This window comes from Bos grunniens, chromosome 13 (assembly GCF_055505025.1).
Source record: "Bos grunniens cultivar Pamir isolate PY7600 chromosome 13, Bosgru_T2T1.0, whole genome shotgun sequence".
NCBI classification, from domain to species: Eukaryota; Metazoa; Chordata; class Mammalia; order Artiodactyla; family Bovidae; genus Bos; species Bos grunniens.
The window spans coordinates 25,006,119-25,033,907 of record NC_141177.1 but is presented as its reverse complement, the minus strand read 5'-3'; the positions used below and the strand labels follow the sequence as shown (position 1 = coordinate 25,033,907).

The window sequence follows — 27,789 nt, the reverse complement described above, 5'->3', positions numbered from 1 at the left end:
TCAGTGGGCTTGGGAAACGGCTCTCCTGGCCCAAAAGAGAGCTTTACTTATTTAGTAATGAGTGTAAAATCTGAGTGACTCTGACCTCCACAAGCCAGCTCTTAATGTCCCACTGTCCACTGTCCTCTAGAAACACCTCCTGGTGCTCCATGCATGGCGCCAGGGCTCGGCTCCCCGGGGCTGGACAGATACAACTGAACCATTAAGCAGTCACGTGGGTTTGAGACACCAGCTTCCCTTCGATGTTTGGAGAAGTGGTCCCATATCTTTTGTCCCTGATATGGCCTTTGGTGGTGATGGGGGCTGGCAGCAGTGCCACATTCTACTTGGGATGGATACCACTTCTGTGTGATACTGGCACAGAGTAGATGTTCAATAAATAATGAAACAGTGGGTGAAAGAGTGGATTATGGTGTTCCTTCATTGCCCCCAGGGCTGCTGGGAACCCACAGTGAGGTTTTGTAAACTCCGGGCCCTTGGCCTGCCTGCCAACCTTGACCATACAGATGGGGAAACACGTGCAGGTCACGTTGGGCTTTAGGGACAGGAGAGTCTCTGTTGGTCCTTAAGGTCTATAGGAGCTGGTGTTTCCATGCCTGGCTTTGCAGGTGGGGACAAAGTGACACATTCAGCCATGAATCTGTTTGGGTGTCAGTGGTTAAGGATACAGAAATATATGCTTTAATATATAAAACCATGTTCATGCACATGTGCTCAGTTGCTTCAGTTGTTTCTGACACTTTTTGGCCCTTTGGACAGTAGCCATCCAGGCTCCTCTGTTCGTGGTATTCTCCAGGCAAGAATACTGGAGTTGGTTGCCATGCCCTCTTCCAGGGAATCTTCCTGATCCAGGGATCAAATCCACATCTCCTATGTGTCTTTCATTGTAGGCAGATTCTTTACCAATGAACTACCAGGGAAGCCCATAAAACCATGTATCACTGGATATAAGAAATATACATACATGTATTGATAGTATAAAACATGCAGAAAATTTTAAGATGGGTACATTCCACCCAAGACTAGGAGACATCTCTGAGATCCCTGTACTCAAGGCCATGGGAGGACCTCCCCACCTCTGCCTGCAGGTGTGCTAGGACTGAACCTGAGGCTTTCCTTGGCTTTACCCTGGGCTCCCTTGCAGATGAAACCTTCAGAAGCAATAGAAGTGGGTGCTGAGTCCGTTTTCCTGCACATGTGTGGCAAAGAAACTGCCCTTTCTCTGAAGAGGTTTTCTCAGCCCCACTCGTCTTGGGTACCTGGTTGCCAACTGTTCATCCAGAGTGGATTTGGCAGGACGGCCCCGCTGCCCCCTTGTTCTGCATTGCCCGAGTTGGTCCAGGCAGCTGCTGGTAAGACAGGCTGCTGCTGAGAGTATCAGCCAGGGGTGAGCTCAGATTTGTTCTCACTCATGGGACTTTGCCCACCAGAGTCAGACATTGCTGAGGGGGATTTTTTCTGCTGTGCTCAAGCTACCCCATAAGGTTCAGATGCCTGGCCCACAAGTGTCAAGTCACAGGTTCGATCCCTGGGTCAGGAAGATCCCCTGGAGAAGGAAATGGCCACCCACTCCAGTATTCTTGCCTGGAGAATCCCATGGACAGAGGAGCATGGCAGGGAGCCACAGTCCATGGGGTCGGAAAACAGTCAGACATAACTTAGCAACTAAAGAACAACAACAACAAAAGGTTCAGATGCCTGGTCAACAAGCATCAACCCAAGCCCTGTGGGGTGATCGGTCCCAGAGGCCACACTTCCACTGGCGAAGCTCAGAATTTGCACGTGGCCACCACAAACTGTTTCTGAATCAACCTAAATTTTATACCAGGTAGAGTAGCTGATATTCCTCCAGTGGATGTCAGTTGAGAAGTGACAGAAGAGTTTGGTGACTGTAGGTCATGTGTTTCAAAACCCTGATCAGGGAAAGGAGAATCTGTATGGTCTGTTGTGGTTGCTACACTTAGATAAATGAAATAAACGTTAATACCAAGACATTTGGTAAGACTCAGTGCATATGTGCTTACATCCAGACACTGCTCATGTGGCTATACATTTTAAGGTCTTAAATAAATGTCCAAAAGAAAGTAGAAAGTGAAGCGGGGGCAGGGAGGCTCCTTTCAGCCTGGAGAGCCCTGCAGGAATTTGGTGACTGCCAGGGCCCCCATTTTGCAAATTTCCAAGTCTGAGAATTCAGGCTGGTCATAGGTCTAATTGCCTTCCTGAAAACAGTTTAGTCGGTAATAATTCTGTAAACCTATGAATCAACTTTGCGCAAACACCCTGAGTAATTTCTTTGTTCTTTTCTTTCTCCTTTGTAATTGGTGTCTGTAAAAGCCAAAGGTTTGGTCCTGGGGAAGGCATGATTCATTTATTGGTGTCTGTGCCGCCCCGTTATCGTGCAGTCATTTCAGAATGCCGTCGCGGTGAGCCCAGACTGATTCATAAGGGGCTGAACTGAACAGCCAACGGGGGTCACGGCCATAGGGAAATGATTTTTCCTCCTCTGTTTATGATATGCGAGAGGGAGGTGGCTGTATCGTAGTGATGGGAAGGGTGTCAATTACATTGGTGAGTATAACCGATTAAATAACGCCGGCCAGCCCTTTGAGCATCCCTGCATTTGCTACTGTTGATGGTCCTTGATGGACCACAGCTAAATGCACTCCTATCTCGGGTGTATCTCTCCCACATTTATGGTTGCCGATCTCTGAGCAGGCTGACATGTAAGGACACCCCCATCAAGCCTCAAGCAGAGTTTTCAACCCAAAAGCCACAAAGGCAGAGAATGTTGCCTTTTTAAAAAGTCTCTGCACTGGGTCCACCATGGAACAGTTTAAATATCCAGGCTTAAGGGGCTTCCTACATGGCTCAAGTGGTAAAGAATCTGCCTGCCAGTGTAAGAGAGGCAAGCTCAGTCCCTGGGTCAGGAAGAGCCCCTGGAGAAGGAAATGGTAACCCATTCCAGTATTCTTGCCTGGAGAATCCCATGGACAGAGGAGCCTGACAGGCTACAGTCCATGGGATCTCCAAGAGTCAGACACAACTTAGTGACTGAATACACACAATACACATTCAAGGGCTAGGGGCCACGCCTATCCCCTCTCCATTTCTCTAACAAGGATAGTTACTAGCTGTTTGCGGTTGTCAAGGCTTTGCATTAACCTTAAGTATTTGGAGACTTACACGTGGAGCCACTATTTTGTCTAGTTTTATTAGTTACTTTTGGCCCTAAATAAAAATATCACTGTCCTCCCATCTGGAGAGTGATTAGAGTCACCTGCTACTTGGCCTAGAGGTACAATTAAGATTCCAACCTCCAATCGTCCACATAAATCTAGGCCCTGGCTGCTAGTGCATAATCCAGAAGTTGGTCTGTTGAGATAAGGAATATTTCTTCCTGCAGCCCTTTCTCCCGATGTCCTCTTGTCCGGTTTCTTCTGTCCGTGTGACTTGCTCTATTGTTTCCTGTCCTCTGCATCAGCTCAGGTATCTGTGGATTCCCAGCTCCTCTATGTCTTTAACACAGTTAGAAGAGAATCTAGCTGGTACTTACTGAGCTGCTTTGCGACTTTCACAGTGTGGATCAAGAATGAGTACATGGCATTTGAGGCAGCACTCCGCTTGTTGCCCGTGGCAGACATTGCTAATCAGTCCCAGCACGGGGAAGCATCAAGGGCTGCGGAAATCCTGGAAGAGGAGGAATCAGTCCTGCACGCAGCCACCGAGACTCCCCATCTGCTCAGCATGTTACATGGAGGCCCTTGGGCTGCCTGACAAGTCAGGAACCGTCCCTACTGTCAGATCTAAGGCTGTGCCGCCACCTCGATGTGACCCAAATCCCAGCTTCAGCTGTCAGGCCTGGGTTCCTCACAGTTCTCTGGACTTGTTCCTGATGAGATCTGGAATAAGACCCCTACCCATGTTACTCTTGCCCCCCCAGACAGTACTTCAGTTGTCTTTCTTTACAGTCGGGGTCACCAACTCAAACGTCACAGAAACCTCTGTTTTCACCTTGAATGTGCGTTGTGGCATTCCTTTACACTCTAGTGAGAATGAGCTCTGGATGGGGATGGGGTTAAAAAAAAAGAGCAGGAGAGGAGAGAAGCTGGACAGTCAGTATCTGGGGGCTGAGCCCCCAGTGACTTTGTTTGTTTTATTTTCTTGGCGATCTCCTTAGTGGTTTTGTGGCTCTCAGATGCTCACCAAGCATCATGCACGCCCTTGTGGCAGCCTCATTGGCATGGAGGAGGCGGAGCCAGGGCATGTGCCAGGGTGCAGAGATCGCCAGCCAGGAGCAGAGCAGGACTTGATCTTGGGCCGCAGGGCTCCAGAGTCTCTCCCCCCAGCTTCATAACCACCTGTCACCCGTGTGCTGGTGTGGCTGACTCCAGGCCTCCTGCCTTTGCCCTCCGGCTTTTGCAGCTGGCCTGGCGTCCTGTTCCTCCCTCCTCTGCGCACTCTCCTTCTTGGAATGGTCATGGGCAGTCATCCCGGGGCTCGGGGCCAGCGGGAGCAGAGCTCTGTCCTGGGTCGGATTGCCGTTGACAGGAGAAAGGGGTCATGATGACCTGTGGGGTACTGGGCTTCCGGCGAGGTTGCTTGGCAGAGGGGTGAGAAGAGGGTCTGGAGACCATTCCACTGAGGATCCTCTCCAGTCCCCTTCTCAACCCTGCCCTTCTCCATTCTGCTGACCGTGGAAGCCACAGCCACAGTACCTCTGCAACCCTGACCCTCAGACGCACCCCAGGGTGGGAGCGGAGCTTCTTTAAACTTCCCAGGGAATTCCAGGGTGCAGCAAATCCCGCTGGGCTGGCCCCCACCTGGCAGTGCTTGCAGATAGAGAAACTGAGATCCAGTTGAGGAAGTACAGGAAACCTGGGCACGAAACCCTTCTGTGGCTGATGGGAGCACTGCCACTAATAATGTCATCACCGTGAGGACAGCGGGCTGGCGGGACTCCGCGCGAGCCAGGCTGGAGCAACGCTTGCAAGCTGCACCGTGAGTCGGGCAGCCGGGCCCATGGGGCCCGGGCCTCGCCTTCCAGCACCCGTCTGGCGTTCTGGGCCAGGTGCTTGAACAGCCGGGCAACACCTGAGGCCTCTGCCCGCCATGGTGCAGGGGGATGGTCTGGGGCCTGGTGGCTGGAGTGGTAGCCAGGGGCTGTATGTTATTGTCTATTGGGTAATGGTGGGGCACCTGGTTTCGCCAGGATGAGGACAAGCACCTGGTGTCCTGGCTTCCTCTTCTGCTTCCTGTGGCTGCCAGCCACGGCCTGAAACCTGGCCTTCGACTGGATCTGCCCTCTCCTTTTGCCTCCGGCATTCTTGGTTTGCCTCTGTGTGGCTTTCTGCTTCACTGGGGGTGGCACCTTGCTTCTTGAAGGGACATCACTCACACAGGGCACTGGTGGGCTTGTAGCCAAAGGCAGAATGTTCCAGACTTAAGGCTTTCCCATCACTGAAGCCCCCGATGAGCCCTGCTCCTACCTCTGTCCCCTACCATCTCTCCCCATCTCCTCCCTTCTTAATTTTGTTCTCTGTAAAACAGGCTTAATTGAAACCCGGGGTTCTTGTGAGAAGGAAGATACTGCAAAGGCCCAGTCAGATCTCACCAGCTGCCCCTTCTCTTCCCTTCAGTTGTTAAACATCCTTTTGGAATCTGTGTTTTCCCCTGCTGTGATGTGTTTATTGAGGTATAATTTATACGCACAAAGTGCACAGACGTAAGTGTACACTGTGATGAGTTTTGGTAAGTGTCTGTGTCTGTGACAACCATCCAGGTCAAGAGGAAGGTCCTTCCGGCTCCCCACAAGCCCCTCTGCCCCTGCCCCTCCGAGGCAGTCACTGCAGATTCCATCACCAGAGATTAAATGTTCCGAGTGGAGAGCTTTGCATAAATGGAGTCACACCGTATGTTCTTTTTGCTTGCTTTCAGTCAGCCTCCTGACTTTGAGATCCATCCGTGTTGTGTGTCTCAGTTGTGGTTCCTTTTTATTTCTGAGCAGCTCTCCATTGTATGGATGAACCACAGGGCTGCTGTTCACACAGGGGAAAGCCTTGTCAAAGGGGTACATGAACCCAAAGGAATGACTGTTTAACGGTGGAATTCCAGGAGCCTTCATGGGGAAGAGGTTTTATAACCTGAATCTGAGCCCCTGAACGGGCATCGAGGACCTGGGCGTCTGTCCAGCTCTAGCACGGGGGGCTCAGGATAGTGGCAGAGGCGTTGGAAACTCAGCAGTCCATACCTCTGCCGCTGCCTGGCACGACTGCACCAGCCGCAGAGCCCAGTCCTCCAGCCTGCTTCACCTGGCCCGCATTCCTCTGCCAGGAATGAGGATGTGGGTGACCCCAGACAGGTGTGAATCATGTCTGGGGAGGTGGTTACTCAGAGGCAGAGAGCACTGAGGCTGAGTTCCTGCTGGCTGACGCCGATGGACAGCTTGGACCTTGGGATAGAGCTGTGTGGGCATGCCTCATTGGAGAGTGTGGAGCTGGCAAAAGGGGTCCTTGACACTTGGACTCGAGTGTTTACTGAAGAAGGAAAGGACCCTCAAGAGTAGCTTTAGAGACAGAATGCCAGTTTAGAATCACGGCTCTGTCACTCCCCAGGCCTCAGTTCTTCATCTGTAAAATGGGGATGCTAGTAAGTGTGCTGACTCTCTGGGCTGCATGTGACAACACACAGCTCACTTATAGGTATTTACTGAATGCCAGGCACCATGCTACCTGCAGCTTTGCAGGAGCTGCTGTTACTAGACCTGTTTTTCAGATGGGCAGCCAGACTGAGGCTCAGAGGACAGGAATCACTTGCCCAAGGACACACGAGGATACTTGGCTGAGTTGGATCTGGGACCCCTTGACACCACTTGAGTCATAACCTCCTGACTTTGTAAGTTCAGAGAAGTTGACAGACCCAAAGCCGACTGGCAGCCCGTGAGAAAACCTTAGATGGCATGTGGACGGGCATTTTAGATTTAATAGTTATGTCCTTAGGTTACAAGATGTTGAATGTAAATTAGGAAGGATGGGACAAGCAAAGTGCATCATTGATTTCATGAGTGTTGCTTAAAACAAGGCTGCGTAGTCAAAGGGACTGAATATTTACTTTTTTTTAAATATCAAGAAATGTAAATTCCTGTAACAGGGTATTTGGAAATGGCAAAGCTCAGAAAGGCTGGTTGAAGTGATGTTTAAGGTGCACTTCGCAAGGAGTCCTCAGGGGACTTTAATAAGCAATTATAGGCTCACAGCACTTTGCTCTTTGCCCTACTAGGGTCAGCCGGCCGTTTGAAGGTCAGGGTCAACTCAGTTCTAATGAAATCAAGGTCGCAGGGTCATGTCAGAGGCAGGAAGCCAAGGGGATAGTTCATGGGCATGGAGTTATGGATGGAGGGGGAAGCCCCCATCCTTCCCCTAGACACACAGCTCCAAGCAGCTTCCTGCAGGTGACAGGCTTTGGCTTTATGCTCAGGAAGGTGGGGAGAAGCCAACCCATTGCCCTGGCATCCATGACCTGCTCCACACAGCTGTGTGTCCTCGGATCTCTGTATGTGTTGGAATCAAGATTTCTGTGTTCTTTCTTTGTAAAAGAAAAAAAAATTCTCCCTAGCTTAATTGCCCTCCAGTGCCTGGAATGATGTGGTATTTTGCAGAATAGACCTGGTTTATTGTGTAGGCGCCTAATGCACCTTTTTGGCTTTGGGGAGAGGCAGGCATAAGGGAAGTACAGAGTCCCATGGGTCCCAGCTCCGTCCTGGGCCTCACACGGGGGTATGGGCTCCTGACCGGCCATCTGCTGCACTGCCCCCACCATCCCCTGATTATGTCTGGGTCATGCCCCTGCGTTGGAGGAAGTCCTGCCGCCTGTCTGACTTGGGGGTTGGCAGAGCTGTGTTCATTTCAACTATTTTCAAAACAGTCAAAGCATGTGACAGATGGTGGAGAGAGCTGTTTGAAGACCCCTTCTGAGGCTGGTATTGAGTGTCTCGGCGGTGTCACAGCTCCCTGGTGGGCCCCACTGGAGAAGCTGGTCCGATGGGGAGAACCAAGCTTCCTTCCAAAGAGCCTCAGACTCAAGGACCTTCCTGCCCCTGCACTCCAAGTCTCAGATCCCAGGCCTGGGGCCAGCCGGAAAGATCTGAGAGGAAAGGGCAAAGAGGCCGCTCTTTCAACCCGCTGGCCTTACTTGTGGGAGCACACAGCCCCGGCTCCCCTGCCCTCTGCTCATCCGGGCCTGCCGCCTCCCTGACTACCTGTCTAGGAATTTTTATTGCAGCCCACAGAGGCATTGCAGCTTCGCTGGAATGTGGAAGATCCTGGGCGTGTGGCAGGCGTCAGACCCATGGGTCCTGGCCCCTGGGTGGGAATGCAGGCTCAGCGGCCCCTGGCCTGCTCACAGGTGAGCTGGGCCAATGTAGTTCCACTGCCCGGGGGCCTGTCTGGCCTTTGCACCCCCCGGTCCCACCTCCTTGATTCTGGGTAGATTTTGGTCTGATCACTTCCCCTGAGACCTTAACCCATGCCAGGGGCTAAATTAGGAGCTGATTGTGATCAGGTGTGAAAGCCAGGAAACTAGTCCTATGAGTAAGAGCTTTTAGGCAGCCGCACTGTGTCCCAGAGAATGAGGGCCAGGGCTCGCGCTGTAGTGTGGAGTCCTCCCGGCGCCCCCCGGCAGGACTGTGATCTCTAGGTCCCTTGTATAGACACGCACAGGCTGAAGCTGGGAGGGCGCGGCCTGAGGGCTCATGGCTGGTGAGTGGTGGGCCGGGCCCTGAACCCTAGCAGTCTGGCTCCCACACTTATCTGTGTGGGCTACGGGCTTGGCCAGGGAATGGTTATGGTCCTTGTGGATCTGGTCAGCCTTGCCATTCAGCGCCAGGAGGGACTGGCCTGGCCAGTCCAGGGTGGCCTGGGGTCGCAGAGCTCTGCCCTTTCTCTCGACTGTGAAGAGTGTCCAGGTGAGGTGGCAGTGGGCAGAGGGGCCCCAGACTCCAGGCTGACTGATTCCAGCTTCCATGGGTCACCCCGTCAGTGGGTTTCAAGCCAGTGGTGCTTGCCAGTGTGGGAGAGCCGTCCTGCCTCTTCTCCATCTGGCAGCCTCGGCCCTCGAGGAATTCTGTGACCAGGACTGGCCGTGTCCATCTCTTCCCAGCCTTAGGCCACATGGACACCCAGCTTCCCTGAAGGAGCAGAGGAGGGGGGCTTCTGGGGGAGGGACCAGGCCCTTGATCCTGGCTGCCCCGTGGGTATCAGCCCCACCCTGTGGTTCCAGGAGCACATCTGATGTGCATTGAAGGGGAGCAGCCTTCAGAGTCCTTGTGAGGCCAGGCCTGGCGTGCAGGGAGTGAGCGGGCAGAGGATCCAGATCCAAGAAGAAGAAAGCCAGGTTCTGACCTCTGAAGCTTAGGAGAATGTCTTTGGGGTGGCTGCTCTCTGAGCTTCTGTTTCCTCCCCTGCAAAATGGGGGTGGTGAGAGCCACCCACGTTATGGGGTCATAGTGAGGACTTCGGGAGAGAAGACCTGCTCAACTGAGTGATAGGTGCCTTGTAGATGCTCCACCAATGCGGCCTCTCCTATGGTTAAGACGTGGCCAGTATTGAGGGAGAGATGGCTTTGGGAACCCTAGGACCTGCCCATGAGAAGGGAGGAAGGAGTGGCGTGGAAGCCCTTGGCTGTAGTGGGGAAAGTTAGACAAGGCTTTGAGGCATGAGTAGGCGTTCTACCCAGGGAAAGTTTTCTCCCGTAAGGTTAGAGGTACCAGCCCCTCCCAGGCACATTCAGGGTTCTCTTCACCCCGCTGTCCACAGGAAGTAGAGGCACAGTGGGGGTGGCATCAGTACTGAGGCTGGGTACCAGCGAGGTGATCTGAGCCACCTGTGGTAGGTGTGTCGTGGACAAGACCCAGACCTGGAGTTGTGGACCTGGCCTCAGCCTGCTCTCTAGCCTCAGGCCAGTGTCTTCCCTGCTCAGGGAGGGATTGAGGGTGCTGGCATCTTCCCGTCTCTACTCTGACCCATTCCATTTTCCACCGCAGACGAGTGCTTTCTTCGGGGGAAAGTTCCTTCTCCCCTCCCCCCAGGGGCCAGGAGAAGAGTTCTGAGGAATGGGAGCTGCTGCCTAACAGGGGGCCCCCCTGCAGACCCTGCCTTGCTTACCTGGGCTCCCCGGGCACCTCCTTCACCCTTGTCCCATCCTTCCCAAGAGACCCTGGTGACCCAGCCCTGCGGCACGGTGGGGGACCTTGACCCCCGTGAATCTGCCCCTTCCCCTTCAGAGCCTGCTCCAGGCCCCTGCCCAGCCCCCCACTCAAAGCTCTTCTGTGGGTGTAGGAAAGGAGCCCTCAGCCCATCCTAACTAACAGGTGTGCTGGAAGGCTGGGTGGGTGTGTCATCTATTATTTTGTGCTCATGTAGGAGCCTCACTAATGGGTAGTTTGCCTCAGTATTTCATTCGTGAATTCAACACATTTACTGAGCACATTAACTTCCCACGTGGCTCAGCTGGTAAAGAAAGTGCCTGCTAATGCAGGAGACCTGGGTTCGATCCCTGGGTCAGGAAGATCCCCTGGAGAAGGGAACAGTTACTGAAAAATCCCATGGACAGAGGAGCCTGGCGGGCTACAGTCTGTGGGGTCGCAAAGAGTCAGATGTGACAGAGCACGCACACACAAGGCGCCACGCTGAGCACCTACTGTGTGCTGGGTCTAATGCTCTAGAAGTTCACAGCCACGAGAAGCCAGCCCCACTTGAGTGGGGCAGACAGGAAGTAAGGGAACCAGTGAACATGAAACAGCTTTCCCCAAGTCCCACAGGAAGAGACTGGGGAGAGGCGGGCCTGGAGGCTGGGGCTGGCTTTCTCTGTTTCCTCTGCTTTTCCATCAGCCTTGTAAACGCGGGTGTCCCATAGGACCAGTGCAGCCCGTTTTATCAGATGCATGGGTTCTTAACTCAGACATGGAACTGAAAAACAGAAACTTCTGGACTTGCCCACTGGGGCGCTGATCTGGAAACTGGGGGTGTGCCCGGAGCCAGAATTTTTATGTTTTCTTGTAGGAGATACAGATTCGAAACCCCACGGTCTTGGATTCTGATGAGCAGGGTCCCCAGCAATGCCGGCGTCCAGGGCCCACCCCCAGGGTTTGTGGTGGGTCAGGACTGGCCTTGAAGCCCTTGTGCCCTCTCTGAGCATTTCCTAGGACAGAGGCCCAGCAGAGGAGTTATCGGCTAGCCCAGCCGTGTGCTTGCTTTTCAGGCTTCTGCCTTTCCATGAAGACCTCTTGGAATGCCCAAAGCAATGTTTACCCGCCCTAAAGAGATAATGATAATTTCACAGTGAAAATAGCCTGATTCTTCTGATAGAAAAAAAGTGATACATGCTCCTTATTTGAGAAAAATTCAAAGAATTTGATAAATGACAGAGACAGACGTCTAAATGCTCACAGCCTCGTCACATGGAGATTAGTTTGTTCCACAGGCCTGTCTCCAGGCACCTGCAGTGCAGGCTGATAAAGGGGGGATAGCAGTGGCTGGAGAGATGGGTGCAGGGCCCCCACCACGCCTCAGCAGTTTTGGGGAGGGGGAGGGAGACGTCCCCTCTGGGTGCCCTGTCTCCTCCCTGAGATGTGGAGTCTGAGACTGCCGTGGGGACCTCCTGCTCATCCTGGCTGCCTGGGTAGCAGCCTGTGCCTTTACGTCTCAAACGGGCTGATGCCCATTGGAGAGGCTGGGCCAGTGCCCAGAATGAAGAGGGTGTCTGATGGACCCCAGTTGCTATGGGGGGTGGTTGTACAGTCTCTTACCTCCAGGCCTCACATTGGCCAAGCAGTGCTGCCTCTGTATCCACTCGATAGATCAATGCTCCTGAGTCAGACTTCTATTAAAGCAGAGGTCTTCCTGGTAAAACATAGTCTGAGAAACCACAGATCTTACTCTAGCCTCTTTTTACAAAGGTGTCCTAGAGGCCCAGAGAGGGTGAGTAGGAAGGTAGAGTCACACAGCCAGTGTTTGCCGCCCAGATGTCCAAGAACACATCCCCTCCGCTACTCAAAGCAAGTCCTTCCAGATGCAGGAAGACACTCCTCACCTCCAGGGTCCCTGCTAACCCAGCCTGGTCACCTCAGCCCGGAACGCACTTGAAGCTTCTAAACTGGTCATGATAAACAGCTGACTTTTATGTGCGTGTGTTTACAGGCTCAGTCACTTTGGTCATGTCTAACTCTTTGCAACCCTGCAGGCTGTAGCCCACCGGGCTCCTCTGTCCATGGTATTTTCCAGGTGAGAATACTGCAGTGGGTGCCATGCCTTCCTCCAGAGGATCTTCCTGACCCAGGGATCGAACTTGTGTCTGCTTGTGTGTCTGCATTGGCAGGCAGATTCTTTACCCACTGAACCACCTGGGAAGCCCCTGACATTTCTGTACGTGCCTGCATTCAGGCGCTGCTCCTAGGGCTTCCTGTGAATTAGTTCCTCGAGTGAATTAGTTTTTTAGCGATGGGCCGAGGGATTCCCTGCATTTCATTTGGAGATGGCACATCCAGCCTTGGCAGCCACCCAAACCGGATCCTCGGGACTGAGCTCTGGCCACATCCCTGTCCCCCAGGAGGGCGGGCAGGGGGACCCCAGAGGTGTCGGGCCCTCACACACCCCTCCCGGCCCCTGCTGTGCCCCGACCTTTCCACCCGGGAGGCAGGCCTCCGTCCCTGTTATACAATGCCCTCTTCTCACGTTCAGACCGGCGGTCTAGACGCTCACGCTCCCTTTTGTTCTGGAGGGTCAGGGGTTGGAGAGAGGCCCCAGAGAAAGGGACTTGGGCCGAATCTTCCCCCAGAGAAGAAAGGGGAGGGGAAGGGTGAAGGGACACCCATTTCAGAGGAAGAAGCCCATTGTCTCCCCTCCTCAGCCAGTGACCAGCCTCCCAGCAAAACACGCACTGATTTGTAATGCTGGAGGCTGCTCCCAGCGGAGACGCGCCGTGAAACCTGATGGAGCTACGCCCACTTGGGCCTGTGTGCCCAGAGCTGCCCAGCGGACACCATCTAAATAAAACCCCACAGCCCGTGCCAGGAGATCTGGGCCAGGCTGCCAGCCGGATCCCAAGGGTAGCGCTTGGCCCAGCCCAAGCCCAAGAAACCCCGTGGGAAGAGATGTGTCCCTACCACATCCCCCAGCCTCCAGGCTCTGTCCGCCCCATATTCTCCCCATGTCTGGGTGCTTCATCCGGGGTGGAGTAGACCAAAATGTCCCTAAGACGCCTTGTCTGTGACCACTGGTGACAGGAAGCTCAGGGCGTCTCTGCCTGGGAGCTGGCGCTGACCAAGGAGAGAGACAGTTGGAAGCTCTAATTCTAGGCCTGGTTCTTAACTAGTGAGGTCTGTAGGCACTAAAAGCCTCAGCTGCCTCATCTGTAAATTGGGGCAAACATGAGCTAACCCATCAGCTAACCCACTCAGCTCCCTGAGTGCCATCCCTCTTGACCTTGGTAATTGTGATGCTGTTCGTCTTGGGATAGAGCCTCCTAACCCCCTGGTGAATTCAGAGCCAGTAGACAACCTGGGCAGAGGCCATGGCAGTCATGAAGAGAAGCATCTTAGGGTGCAGGATGGCATCGGGAGGTGGGGGTGGCTGGGGAAGCCAGGGGCTGGGTTTGGGGTGATGTGCCCAGGATGAGAATCACCCCAATGGGGCTGGGCCCTGCCAAGGACTTGCTGTGTGATGCAGCCAGTCGCTTGCTCTGAATGACCCCTTCCAGCTCTGCTGTGCTGGGGAGAAGCTCCTAGAATGGGGATGCCACACGGTATCCATCACCCATTCAAGCCACAATACCTGTTGGTGCAGCCTTGCAGAAGGAGAAGCAAGATTTCATCCCAGGGATGAAGAGTTCCTGCAGAGGTCAGAGAGCCTGTGAGTTGCCTTTGAGACCTTCAAAGCCACGAGGATGGCTGGAGCTGAGGGGTGAAGCGGGGGCCCTTAGAGCTTGGAGGATGGGGTCTGATCTCACCAGGTTTCAGGGGAGTTTGGAATTGATGCTGGGGTAATGGGGAGCCTGCAAGGGTTTAGAGCTGGAGGGGGAGGGGTAACAGAGGCCAGTGGACACCCATCTCCAGCTGCAGCGTGGAGAATGGGGTTGAGACAGGGCAGAAGTGGTCCTGCCATGTTCCAGGGTACCAGGGACGGCAGTTGGACCTGGTGTAAGGGGAGGGAGGGCAGGGTCAAGGTTATGGTGAAGGCCCTGGACCACCAGCTTGACCTCGAGGTGGTCACAGCTGAGAGCAAGACAGAAGGACAGAGGACCTGGGATGGTCAGGGTCAGTGGCCGTGGTGAGGGGAACTAGGCTTCTTTCCCTTGGACACTTTCCTCCACTCATGGGAAGAGCTGCTCCTTCTCAGGAGCCATCTGGGAGGCCCTGAGGGTCTGAGATGTGTCTGGGAAAGTGGAACGGGATGGAGAGGCAGGAGCCCACACAGCAGGAGCCTGTGTGGGCAAAGGTTCGGAGAGATGTGTCTGGGTGTTTGTGATAATCCCTGGGGTCAGTCCATCAGTGGTCCTCCCAGCTCCCTAGACCTTGTCCTTCAGGACTTCTAGTTACTCCCCATGTTTTATCATTTCCTTTCAAAGACTCCCTACATCTATGTTTGGAGTAGAGTTTGCAGAAAAATGTTTCACTTAACTTCCTGGGACTCTGGGGACAGGAATCTCCCCAGGCCTGGGCTGGGGGTAGGGGTTGGGGGGGGAAGCGCACTCCTTGATTAGTAATGTCTGCTGTGGTTGCGGGATGAGACTGGCAGCAGGTGTGTGTAGGAGGAACTCACAAGTGCAGGAAGCGTCTGGGTTCTCTCTAGTCCTGCATAGGTCACCCGGCCAAGTCACATCGTCAGTAGCCTTGGAGTCCAGCTGTTAGACAGCAGTGCTGACCAAGCGCTGGCCCTGCCCTGGGCACAGGAGACCATGGGCTCCCATTTCCTGTTGCTCTGGTTGAACTCTTGACCAGAGAGAACACTGTTCTAAACCCCAGCGTCGTATCCCCCACAGCAGTGGGTGTCTTCCAGAACCTTCACATCCGTGTGTCTGGGTGAAACCAGGGGTTCTGCCCACAGTCGGCAGAGCCCGTGGGCTGTTCGCTGTGGGAAGAGCAGAGATTAGAAGCAGCCTCTTAAAAGCAGTTATTAAAGATGAGTCTGGAAACCAAAAACAGAACAGGGGGAAGTGCTTGTCATGAGTCCTCTGACATGTAGCCCACAATCAACACCCCCCCCCCTTTATTTGAGTGGATTGGGGTCCCTGTAAGTACCAGCAGGGGAGGCCACTGAGGCTTTATGTCATCTGCACACTGTCCTCCCAGTGGATGGTATAGACTGTGGGACCCCCGATCCTGGTGGTATTCTGTGTGTTCCCACTGCCTCCCCCTCTCTGCCTACGAGTAAGGCTGTACCCACTTCCCAGGTGAGGGCAGTGAGACCCAGACCAGGGAGTGGGCCTGCAGGGTGTGGAGCCAGTGGTGGGGGCATTTAATACTCAGGACAGCCCTTCGGGTCAGGTGGCCAGGACCCCCTTTCAGAGGTGGGGAGACTGAGGCTCAAAGAGACCAGAACCCCAGCACCCTGGCAGAGAAGGCAGTGAGGGTTGATGGAAAGAATGACTCTTTGTTGGGCTCCCAGCAGGCGCCAGGCCTTCCTCTAGAAGTTGGCAAATCTGAATGGAAGAGACCAGACACCCCATGTTGGGGACCCCCCCACCCCACATCAGGCCCCCCCAGGTCCTGGCCACACCCTGGGCGGGGGCCCAAGACCTCAGGTGCGGTGTCTCCTCTCTCTGACGCAGGCTGGCCGAGTAGAAACACGTCCCCTGGCTTTTGGAGGTGTTTGGAGTACCCTGTGTGCCGGGCATGCGCCCCTGTGGCTACCCCACCCCCATCCCCGTCCCAGCATGGGAAGGGAGGACGTTTTGCCTTTGCCTGACTCTGCGGTGGGGCAAAGGCGCACCTGCACAGCGCAGTCAGAAGTGCTCCAGATCCCCGCTCCCCCTACTTCTTCTCAGTGTCCCCCAGAGGCGGGTGGAAACAGCCTCTCATCCCACCGCCTCCGGCCCCCCAGCCCCACCTGGGCACTTCCACGTTACCCCGTGTTTCTGCCACCCTTCCAGCGCACAGAATCTGCCCAGCCTGGGTGTAGACAGATTTTAGCAGCCGGCTCCTTCAAACAAGATCGAGAATCGTTTGCCAGCGGGCCGCGGACTGTCAAACAGTCCTCTTTTCTGCGCAACCTGGAGGACGGCCCAATCAGACAGGATGCGTTTTCTATTTCTCCTGGGGCAGCCTGACCCCGCTCCCCGCCCCGTCCACCCGCAGACCCCGAACCAGACCGTTAACTTAGCATTTCCATTGAAGTCCATCTGACAAATGGTTTCGACGGAGAAAGCAACACTGCATCTTTAAATGGCGACTTTGTCAGCGCGTCTCTGGGCGCCGTAAAAAGTCCTTTGTTATCTGTGTCTAGACAGCACGCCAGCGGGATATTTGGTCTGCGTGAGGGAGAGAGATCTGACAAGGTTGAATTCATTTACCGGCTTATTTAAAGCAGAATTTCAAAACACTTGCTCATAAACTGTTTTCGGCCCAGACTCCCCCCTTTCCCCCCACCCCACTCGCCCTAGCCTCCCCCTTGCCCACGCTGGCTTTTCTTGTTTTTATAATTTTTCGCCTGTTTGGGCAGTGAGCGGGCTGCAGTCGGGTGCCCTGGAGAGGAGGAGGCGAGGGGTGACTGGGGCTTGCAGCTTTTTTCTTTCTTTAATTGTCCTCTTTATGACCGTCTAGACGCCCTGCAGATGTGCGCTCCCGGGGTGGGGGGGGGGCGGCTGGGGGGAATGGCTTTTCCCTCTGGTTACGGGACGCTGAGTAGGAAGGTTGTAGACGCCACCCCTCCCACCATCTGACCGACCTTCTCTCTCCTACCCCCCACCCCTCCCCGCCACCCTCACCCCCCCTCTGCCCAGAACCTTCTTCTTCCGCCATCTTCCCTCTCTTAAATTAAGGCACTTCGCCTTCTGGCAGCGTCTTTGTGTTTATAACACATTTACTTGACTGTGCTAATTTTATACCATCACCAAAAAAAGAGAGAAAGTGACATCCAGGTTTTCTCCTTTCTGAAGAGTGAGCGGAGACCCCTCCCACCCCCTCCCTACAACTTCCCCCACTTCTTATCACTCTTTTGCATTCTTTTTTTTTTTTTTGGTGGCACATATAGACTAATGAAACACCAGAGGTTAGCTTTTTGAGGATGAAAACATTAATATCAGGGCAACTTGAGTGGGGTCCCGGGTTTTAGTTATTCGAAATAGATGCATGCATTAACCTCGTTGCCATAGTGACTAGGTGATTGTTGCCTCAGTGAAGTGGGGGCAGCCTGTGAAGCGGAGGGTCTTGGGCCCCCAGACGCCAATCGCCAGCCCTGTAGGACCTGAACCTGCAAACAGACATTGTCCTGCCAGTGGTTTGCAAGTGGCTGCTCTGGTTTCCTAACCCTGCAGTGCAAGTTGGGGTGTGTTTTGAGGAGTCTTCTCAAGCGCTCCTCCCCTTTGGGGCAGCCACAAGGCCCAGGAGTTAGGAAATGGAGTGTAACTGCCATCCAGCTGAAAGTTAGGCTGGGAGGGAGGCAGACTCCAGAGCTCCCCTCTAGAGTGGGAGCTGCTGGATGGAGAGCCCGCTGCCCTGCCTCCCGCCCCTCCCCCATCCAAACCCAACTCCCCCCACCTCCAGAACTATTGTCATCACTGTTGACCTGGCTGCCAAGCTGTAAATTTTCACTCTCCACCCCGCACTCATCAATCTGCCCTCTGGGTTTTACATGTAGGGGGCACAAAAGGAGGGGGCTGGGGCCGGCCAGCCGACCAGATGTCTCCTGGGATCCCTAAACTGCATCTCATTTTTGCCAGGCCAAGCAGATCCAGCACATCGATCTACTTCTTTGGGCAGGTTGGGGAGGGGGCGGTGGGTGGGCCTGGACATTTCATCTGCAAGAGATGGGAGATCTGGCTTCTTGGCCCAATCCTTTTATTTCTTCCCCCAAACAGACAGAACCCACAGGCAGGAGTGGCCCGTGACACGGCATCTCCCTTTGTGCCTGGCACTGGTTTATTACCGGCCTTGTGGGGGCAGGTGAACTGAGTGCCAAAGGGGAACAAGAGGGCCGTCTGTCCTGTGTGTCACCTCACCCTGCAAGTCTCTGAGTCCCGATCTGTAAGTTCTGATTTGCGGCTGAACTGTAATATTTTTAGTTATACAGTCACTGGGGTCTCTACCTGCTCCCACATTACTATAACATCCATCTTGAAGGAGAACGATCCAAAAGGAAGGTCAGGGGCCTCTTAAAAATAAGAGAGAGAGCCCAGAACAGTATCACCAGTCTGTACTGCCTGCGAGCACACTGCTGGCCCCACTCCCCTTACCAAGCTTCTGAGCAGGGATGGTCCTTAAAGAAGGATGGGCTATTAAATATCGGATCCTCGGGCTGGCAGACATGTCTGCACTTAATTGGGTCTGTCTTGGAGTAATTAAAGGAAAATGATGATATTAACCCAGTCACCAAGCCAGCGTGGCATAGAGAAACGAGTGCCCCCGCTATTGATGTACGCTCCAAAAATTGGCCTTTTCCAGCACATCAAAAATGCACTCTTGGCTTGAGTTTGGGGGGACTTTTTTTGTTGCATTTCTATACTTGATCATATGTCTCCTGGTCTTCTTTTTCTTTTTAAAGAACAGCGGGAACCCCATTCCCTCTAATATAAGCAGCTTCTGTTCACACTGGGAGATGTGAGCTTTGAAAGCCGAGTTTAAGGATGTGCGCGTGGCTCAGACGCCCCAAGAGCCTGCAGCTTGAGAGAGGAGATTGAAAAAAGTCTCGTGTCGGAGTCTCAAATCTGGGAGGCCTGGCCTTTTTTTTTTTTTTCTTTTTCTTGGGGAAGCTGGAATTTCAAGACTGCCTTGGTGCGCGGCTTTATTTAGGACGCGAATCGCTGCTCATTTGTCAGGCAAAACAGATGTGGCTGGGAGACAACATCTATTTTCATAATTCGAAACAAATCTGGTGGGCCGCCTTTCTTTTCAGTGGGGCCTGCTCAGCCAGAGAGCCCAGCTCCCCAGCAGAATTGAACAGAAATATTTATAGCTCGTCAATTGAACTTTTCTTCCTCCAGAAGTTGGTTTCTCCTGGCGACTGGCAACACTGACTCTTGTAGGCAGTGGGTACTTTGTAAGGAATTTTTTTTTTTAATGCAGGATGGGGGGATGCCAACGTGGCACAGCAGCTGTACTTCACCCCATCATTGGGTCTTCTCAGAGTGGGCTGTTTGCTAAGGAACCCCATTTTGCTGTTGCTGTTTGCAGCTCTTTGTCAGAAGGGGCAGTTGGAGGCTGGTCTTGGGGGACCCATCTGGGCAAGCAACTGGCATTAATATGAAGACCTTGGATCTGGACCTCGTACCAGTGGGGAGTTCGTGCTTAGGTTTGTAAGGAAACATGGGTGTCCGTTCCCCATTTTATGGATGCAAACACTGAGGCTCAGAGAGAAGCAGCTTGCCCAAGGTCAGGTGGTAAATTGATGGTGGAGCTGGTCCCCTGGCTCTGGGGCTGGTTCCAGAAATGACCCAGATTGTTCAGACTCTACTCAAGCATTCATTCCCAACTTCAGCCTTCCACATACCATTACTCCCAGCCAAACATAGCCTGGTGCCTGTGTCCATGCGGCTTGTGGAGGGAGGTGGGGGGCAACCCCAGTGTCTGGGGCACTGAACACTGTGCGTTCATCCATCAGATTGTTGAGCTCCTACTGTGTGTGCCCCTGAGGCAGCTATAGATGGACAGTGGTGACTGAAAAGCGTCTGTGCCAATGCTCAACGGAGCTCAGGCTCTAGTGGGAGAGCAGAAAGTAGTTATTTCAGACAGTGGTAATGCCAGGAAGGAACTAAAACAGGGTCACATGACCATGCCAGAGGTTGTGCTGGACGGGATTTGAGAGGCCTCTCAGAGAGGCTGACATGTGTGCTGGGACTTGAAGGGTGGACCCAGCCAGCAATGGAAAGACGTGGAGCAGAGAATCTCAGGGAAAGGGTGATGGTGAGGGCATGGGGATCTTCTGGCTGTGAAACCTGGATCGGGGAGGAATCAGGGTTTAGTCCTTGCTCTGTAAAACAAGGATTGACTAAAAGGTAGGGAAGTTTCTGATTCACCTGGGAAAGCCACAAATGATGCCGTTCTATAGGATGAAGAAGAAAAGAAGAAGAAAAAAAAAAACTTATGTTCACCTGCAAATTGTAGAGTCTAGAATTAGAGGCTCAGGGCAGCTTGCCCACTGCCCCTTACTGCCCTGGCAGGAAGGAGACCCATGCCAGGGTCAGGGTGCCCTTTGGGTCTCAGGTAGGCAGCAGGTTTGGAGGGCATAGTAGATCCCAGTGAGGCAGCGTTTCTTGTAACCACCAGAAGTTGGAACCAGCGTCTCTTGTGTGTCCTGCCAGGGGCAGACATCACTAATCGATCACGGCACACTTTGTTGTAGGCCTGGACACAGCCTCACCCCATTGGTGGTAGAACCTGGGATGGATGAGTAGGAACTCAAGGCTCAGGAAGACTGGCCAGGAAGATGGCCATGCCGAGTTCCCCAGCCATCAGGGGCCCCTGCTTTACATCTGAAGGCTATACCCCAGGCCACCCGGGGCATTGCAGCTCTCTGTCAAGACTGAGTGAAGACACTGGGTTTCTTAGAGGCACCGGGGCTTACAGTCTCTCTGTGTTTGGGTAAAAGGGCTCTCAGATAGTGACTGCTGTTTGTGTAAAAGGCAGAAGCCAGACGTTGTCAGAAACCCTGGTTTTCCTACGGGTTGACATCTCATCTAGAGATCCTTTTTATCACTGATACAGGCCCCACATATAGTCGGTTCATTCTCCATCCTCCAGAGAAGAGCCTGGAAACAACACGGGCTGCTTTCTCTCATGCTCACTCATGTACTCTTTCACAGGGCTTCCCAGGTGGCTCAGTGGTAAAGAATCTGCCTGCCAGTGCAGGTGATGTGGGTTCGATCCCTGGAGGAGAACATGGCAACCCGCTCCAGTATTCTTGCCTGGAGAACCCCATGGGATCACAAAGAGTCGGCCACACCTGAGCACACATGCATCTTTTACAAGCGTTTATGAAGCACCTACTGTGTGCCTAGGACAAGAGGGAGTTGCTCCATCTCTAACCCTCAGAAACGTATAATCCGGGTGTTCATTGAGCAAGGGCTTTTCCATCATTTGTCTATTTTCACATCAGATTTACAGACTGAGCTGTTGTTAGTCCTTAAACCAGCCACGTGTAACTCGCGTCCTTGCCACTGTCTTCATGCTGAGCCTAAACGAGGACTCTTGTGCTGCCTGACTGCTGTTTAGGGAGCAGGTTTTATGTACCAGGCACTGTGACTCCAGAGTCTCTGGACCTCGGCACTAGCAGCATTGGGCAGGATAATCCCTCTCTGAGGGGCTGTCCTGTGTGCTATGAGGTACTCAGCAGCATCCCCGGCCCCTTCCCCCCCGTGATGCTAGCAGTACCCCTTCCAGGTGGGAAGACCAGAGTGTCTGCAGGCATCGCCAGAGGTCCCTTGGTGGCAGAATCATCCCCAGTGAGAACCACTGCCTTTACCCTCAGAGCCTGCCCTCAAGGTAGTGTGTGATTGTGGGCAGGCTGGCGGTCTCTGCATCTGTCCAGGTAGGTGATGACAGAGGACATGTGGCTGGTTGGGAGCCTTGATTGGCAGATAGACAGACAGATAGATGATAGATGAATAATAGAGATAGATGATAGATGACTGAAAGGCATAGACATGATAGATGAATGATAGATACGTATAGATAATTAATTGATAGGTAGGTAGATAGGTGAATGATAGATAGCTTGCACGTAAAGCTTATAGCACAGCCCAGCCAAGTCATAGAAGCTAAAATGCTCCCCACTGGTGTGTCTGATGGGCAGAAGTCATGCCTACCATTTATTCATCACACCAGGCTTCCTTGGGGCTTTCAGTGAGTATGAGGCAGGCTCATGGAAGGACAGGCAAGATCATGTCCCTTATTCTCTGGAGTGGTGCATCGTGCTGACCCCAGCCAGGTATGCCAGTGTGGGCAGCTGATATCTAAGGGACTGGTAAGCCTATGCTGGCCCCACCCCCAGCTTTGCCCAGGTAGCTATGTGACTCTGAATAACCCTCCTCCCTCTATGGTCCGTCGTTTCTGTGTCTGACCATATTGGGGGTTTCCAAGCTGCTGCCTCCCCCAGAGGCCCAGCATCTCGTAGGTTTGTTTTCAGCCAGCCTCATTCATGACCCCCATCGCTGCAAGGTTCTCTGAACCACTTAGGTGTCCACCCCTTCCTCTCCCTGTCATCATAATTAGTTTAAATATTGTGTACTCAGACCCATGGACTATAGCCTGCCAGAATCCTCTGTCCATGGAAATTTCCAGGTGAGAATACTGGAGTGTTCTAGCTTCTCCAGAACTACCACAGGGCTGGACTGAACCCCAGGTGAAGAGGGACCAGTGCTCATGACAGGTCAACTCCAGATCCAGTCCAAGTTTCCAGAGAAGACAGGTGAACAGTATTTGAGAGGACACTCAGGTGTCTCCCAAGATGCCCTGGTCTGTTGTTCACAGACCCCTGTAGTTCCTGACTGCTCTGTGCCTGAGGTGGTGACTGGCAGCAGAGCTTGCAGGTACTTCGTCATTGGCAACACATTGACACTTAGCGGTGCTTCTTTACTTTGGGGACATGTGACACTTTGACCTGCAGAATTGGGGTCCTGGATTGTATTGGGGATGTGGTGATACTTTGGGGGAACTCCAGCTGCTCTCCCTCCCTTTGGGAAAGAAGTAGGAGGTGCTTTGGTCTTTGCTGGGGGGAAGACAGGGCTTAGAGGTTACTTAAAATCTTTCTTCGTTTCTAAATTTTAAATGGCATGTTTAGAATTTAATCTTCAAACCTGGGAGCCAGACCTGCAAGTTGAAAGATGACAGCCGAGAGATGGTTTCGTTTGGCTGGCTGCAACAGCCAGATGGCAGATGCTGTGAGCGGGAGACGGAGGGAGGCTGGCGGGGTAGGGGGAGCGGCTTCTGTTTCGGCTCCTAACCCCCCATCCACAAGTAAACCACTCGCCCAGCACCAGGCCTGGGCTGTGCACACCCCAGGGGTGGCTTGAAGTAGCTGGTGTTGCCCTCTACCGGACGGGGCCCCAATACGGCCTCACTTTTCTTTTTAAACTTTTTGAGATAACTGTAGATTCGCATGCAGTTGTGAGTAATGATACAGGGAGAACTCTTACATGTATCGTCCGGCTTCTCCCGGTGCTGACGTCTTCCGTAGTGATAGTTCAGTATCCCAACCAGGAATTGACATGCACTGACCTTGTTCCAGTTCCCCCCGTGTACATTCATTCATCCGAGTGAGTGAGCATGTGTGTGCGTGCATTTGTGGATGCCTGTGTGCATGCTCAGTTCTATGCAATTTTATCAGATGAACCACTGGCAACCAGTAATCTGTTCATCTCTATAATTTTTTCATTTTGAGACTGTTATATAAATGGAATCATACCGTATGTAACCTTTGGAGATGGGTTTTTTTCCCACTTGGCATGACTCTAAAGATCCACCCAGGTCATTCGATGTATCAATAGTTCATTCCTTTCTGTTGTTTCTGTGCCACGGAGATACCCAGGGTAAGTTTGACCATTCACCTGCCCAGGAGCATCTGGGCTGCTTCCAGGTTGGGGCTGAGACAAATAAAGACCCCATGAACATTCACGCACAGGTTTTTGTGTGAACATAAGTTTCCGTTTCTCTGGGCTAAAAGCCCGGGAGCGTAATTGCTGGGTCATATGGTAGTTGCAGATTTCGTTTTCTGAAAAGACCTTCCACGTTACATCAACACCCATCTATCCCCTGGCCTCTGGGAGAGAGATGTGAGTCCTGGAGAGTGGACCTTGGACGTGAATTCCTTCCTCCTTCAATTATTAATTGAAGGCAGCATATTGTGCCAAGCATGGTGTTGCCCTCCAGGGATTCAGTGAGAACGAGATAAACAAGGGTCTTTGCGTGGAGCTTTCCTGCTGCTGAGGTGAGATCAGCAGTCAGCAGGCAGGCACGTCAATAAAGACAGTTACTCTTATCAGGCGCTGTCCTACACGCTGGGCACTCTGCAGCTGCATTACTGTCCTCGAGCAGACCAGGGAGGGACTGTCCTTTGCCCCTAGAGCCATGGTGCATGTGTGCGTGCCCAGTCATATCTGACTCTGCAGTCCCATGGACAGGGAAGTGTGGCGGGCTACAGTCCATGGGGTTGCAGAGTCGGATGGACTGTAGCTCGCCACACTCCCCTGTCCATGGGATTCCCCAGGCAAAAATACTTGGGTGGGTTTCCATTCCCTTCTTCAAGGGATCCTCCTGACCCAGGGGTCTAACCCGCGTCTCCTGCATTGGCAGGCAGATTTTTTACCACTGAGCCACCTGGGAAGCCCTGTGGGAAAGAGCAGACAATCCAGGCTCCTAACATACACTGCATTGCCCCTCGTGGCCAAGACTGGCCATCGGGAGATGCAGAGTGAGGTGAGAGGTGAGTATGTTTGGGGTGGGGCCACTGGGAGGCCTCTCTGAGGTGCTAGTGTTGTTGTTCAGTCGCTAAGTCGTGTCTGACTCTTTGTGACCCCATGGATTGTAGCACACCAGACTTCCCTGTCCTTCACCATCTCCTGGAGTTTGCTCAAAATGTCAGAATTTGCTGACAAAACATGGTCCACTGGAGAAGGGAGTGGCTAACTGCTTCAGTATGCTTGCCTTGAGAACCCCATGAACACTGGCTCAGGTAGTCCTCAGTCATCCTGGCAGGTGACGCTGTTACTGATCCGTGCTTTTTGATAGGGAAGCAGAGCAGGGGGCCAAGGTCACACACACAGGAGGTGGGACGTCTGGACTCAAGTCTGAAACCAGGCCGCTTGCCTCCCACTGCCCTGCTGGTCCACATCTCAGTCTTACCTTGAGCCTCTGCGTCCCTCAGAGAACCTTGTTCTTCCCATTGTTTGGGATTTCTCTGCTGCTCGAAGATGTTCAAGAGGAAATGATACAAGGGCTGGAGTAGCCTCACCCGTGGGGTGGAGACCATGGAGCGGCAAACCGCTTTCGGGGAGGCGTCTGGCGTCTGGAAGGCTTGTCACTGCCCTCTGGGGATTTGCTTCGTTCATCATCCAAAAAGGAAAGAGGAAGGGATTCATGAGCACCACAGGGAAAGACTGGACAGATTTAGACACCAGACAATCTTAAACACACACAGAAACACACGTGCACACATGCACCCACAGGAGACCCTCAGAAAGAGAGCTCAAAGAGAAGGACATATGGACATAGGAAGTCAACAGTGGGAGACAGATGCACAGACACCCTCAGACAAACCCTGACCTGTGGGCCCTTGGAGAGAGGCAGAGACAGACGCTAATACTTCCACCTGCTGGGGCGTGGGGGGCGGGGTCCTGCAGGGGTGCAGTCACCCCCGCAACCTGAGCTCCTCTCAGCCAGGGGGTCCATGCAGTGGCCAACTGTCAGTATATCCCTCCTTGGTTCCTAGAGCCCCCACCCAACCCCCCAAGCCTATAAATAAACTCTCCCCCTGGGTCCGGACGCTCCCTTGGACCTCCATCCCACGTCCAGGCGATGAGCCATCCTACCTCCCTGGCCAGCATGTGGTGCGTGTGTCACTTTGTGGTCCAGCCTGGCCCCTGGTGGATCGGCCTTTGCCGGCTGCTGCTCTTGTTACGAGACAAGAGGAAGTGAGCCAGAGTGAGGGACCACTTCAGCTGGGGCTACCGGGAGGTGGTGGCTTGTGCTGCGGCTTTGTGTTGAGTTTCTGGTCCAGAGGACAGCAGTTAGGATACCAGGCCCCATGAAGAGATCTGTGTGAATTCCAAATCTCAGGTTGCCTGTCCGTGTGACAAGAATGCCACAGGACTAAGCCCCCCAACCCTGGAGCTGCTGGGAAAGGTCTGTGAGATGACAGCTCAGACCTGGGAAGCCCTGGGAGCTGGGGCCATGCCTGTTGTAGGTGTGTTGTTAGAATGAATGGCCTTGGGAGAGTCCAGACCATCAGTTATCTGTACCAGAAATAAATTTAGCCAGGTTTCTGGCAGCACAGGTCTGGACCCTTTTGCTGTGGAGAGCAGGATTTATTTATCACCCTGGGAAACCTCAGCTCCCAGGGTCTGGGCCCAGCACATAGCAGGTGCTTGGTGAATGCGCTCCTAGAATGATCGTGTGGGACAGCAGAGTTCCTGAGGTTGGAAGTAGACCACAGAAGAGAACATCCCTCATGGAAAATAAGATCACAGAGGCCCTGGGCGTCATGCATGGGCTTGTGGGCAGGCTGCTGCTATCCCCACAGGTACATTTGTGTCTCCACAGACCCACCCCCCACCCCCCAGCCATCTGCCCCCCACGCAGGGCAGGTTTGCCACTTCCACAGCTTGCAGCCAGCCAGTCTCCTTACATCAGCTCCTACTATTAGTTAGTGAGCTCATGTCTAAGTTCAGGGTGCCAGTGAGGGCTCTTCCTCAGGCATACACGGCTGCCTTCTTGCTATGTCCTCAGATGGGCTTTCCTTGGCATGTGTGCAGAGAAAGTGAGCTCTGTGGTCTCTCTTCCTTTTTTTTTTTTTTTCTGTTGGCCACATTCTGCAACTTGCAGGATCTTAGTTCCCCAGTGCAGTTCACAGTTCAGTCACTCAGTCATGTCTGACTCTTCGCAACCCCATGGACTGCAGTATACCAGGCCTCCTTGTTCATCACTAATTCCCGGAGCTTGCTCAAACTCGGGGATTAAACCCAGGCCCCAGCAGTGAAAGCTCTGAGTCCTAACCACTGAAGCACCAGTGAATTCCCTTTGATGTCTCTTTTCATAAGGACACTAATCCTATAGGACCAGGGCTCCACCCTTGTGACCCCAGTTATCCTTAATCACTTACTTGGAGGCCCCATCTCCAAATACAGCCACATTTGGAAGTTATGGCTTGAATGTATTATATGGGATTGGGTGGGGAGACAGATTGAGTGCGTAATACAAGGTACCCTTCTGCTCCAAGCAGAGGATTTGGGAAGGCAGGTGAGAACTGCCACTCCTTGTTGGCTGATCTTAGCACCAGCCCCCCACTGTAGGTCTACATCTCGAGCCCCTGCACTGCTCTGGATGTTCCAGGCTTCTGGCTGCTTGCCTGACTGTGTGTTGACCAATGCAAGTTTCTTTGCTGCCTGAGCACCAGGATAGGCCAGATACCAGAGAGAGACCAGTAAAGGGGATGGCCTCCTTCCTTGGAGCTGGGAGTCCCACATGGTGATGGCCAGGGTTCAGCACTGTAATAGTATGTAAAAGTTGCTCTGGAGTAACCATAGCTGGGCTTTGAGGGTTGAAGAGGAGTCCTTTAAAGACTGGGCAGAAAGGCTCCTGCTTGCCAGTCTCATGCTGGCTGTGGGGAGGCTGCAGGACAAGGAGACCTCATGCTGATGGGCAGACGGACAATGACAGTAAGACGCAGACCAAGGGATGGCTAAGTCATGACATGCATTTTCCTGGAAGTCATAGCAGATAAGCTGGCTGCTGTTTACAAAAGAAGCCTCCAGTTACATGGGAGAGCTTACAACTGCCAGAGAAAGCCAGAGAAGGAAGTGGCTGCAGGGGCAGTTGGACCTGGGATCAGAAGCTGGATTAGGAGGAACAGGAGGCGAGAAGGTGTCCCGGGC

At 53.3% G+C, this 27,789-nt stretch overlaps 1 protein-coding gene across 7 annotated transcripts in view; it reads left to right on the top strand.

Moving 5' to 3' along the window:
• The window catches only part of PMEPA1 (prostate transmembrane protein, androgen induced 1), a 57,460-nt gene that overhangs the window by 9,546 nt on the left and 20,125 nt on the right, over positions 1–27,789 (top strand). Inside the window, exon 1 of one of the 7 annotated variants that reach the window (XM_086330936.1) lies at positions 4,626–4,998. The exons of 4 other annotated variants lie outside the window; for them this stretch is intronic. Coding sequence is in view for 1 of the 3 variants with exons in the window: in XM_086330931.1 (XP_086187057.1) it covers positions 8,747–8,753 (7 nt within the window). In the remaining 2 variants the exon portion in view is untranslated. Of the gene's footprint in view, positions 1–4,625; positions 4,999–8,289; positions 8,401–8,731; positions 8,754–27,789 lie in introns of those variants that run through there. 2 more of the 7 variants (XM_086330928.1, XM_086330931.1) reach the window with 2 other exon arrangements.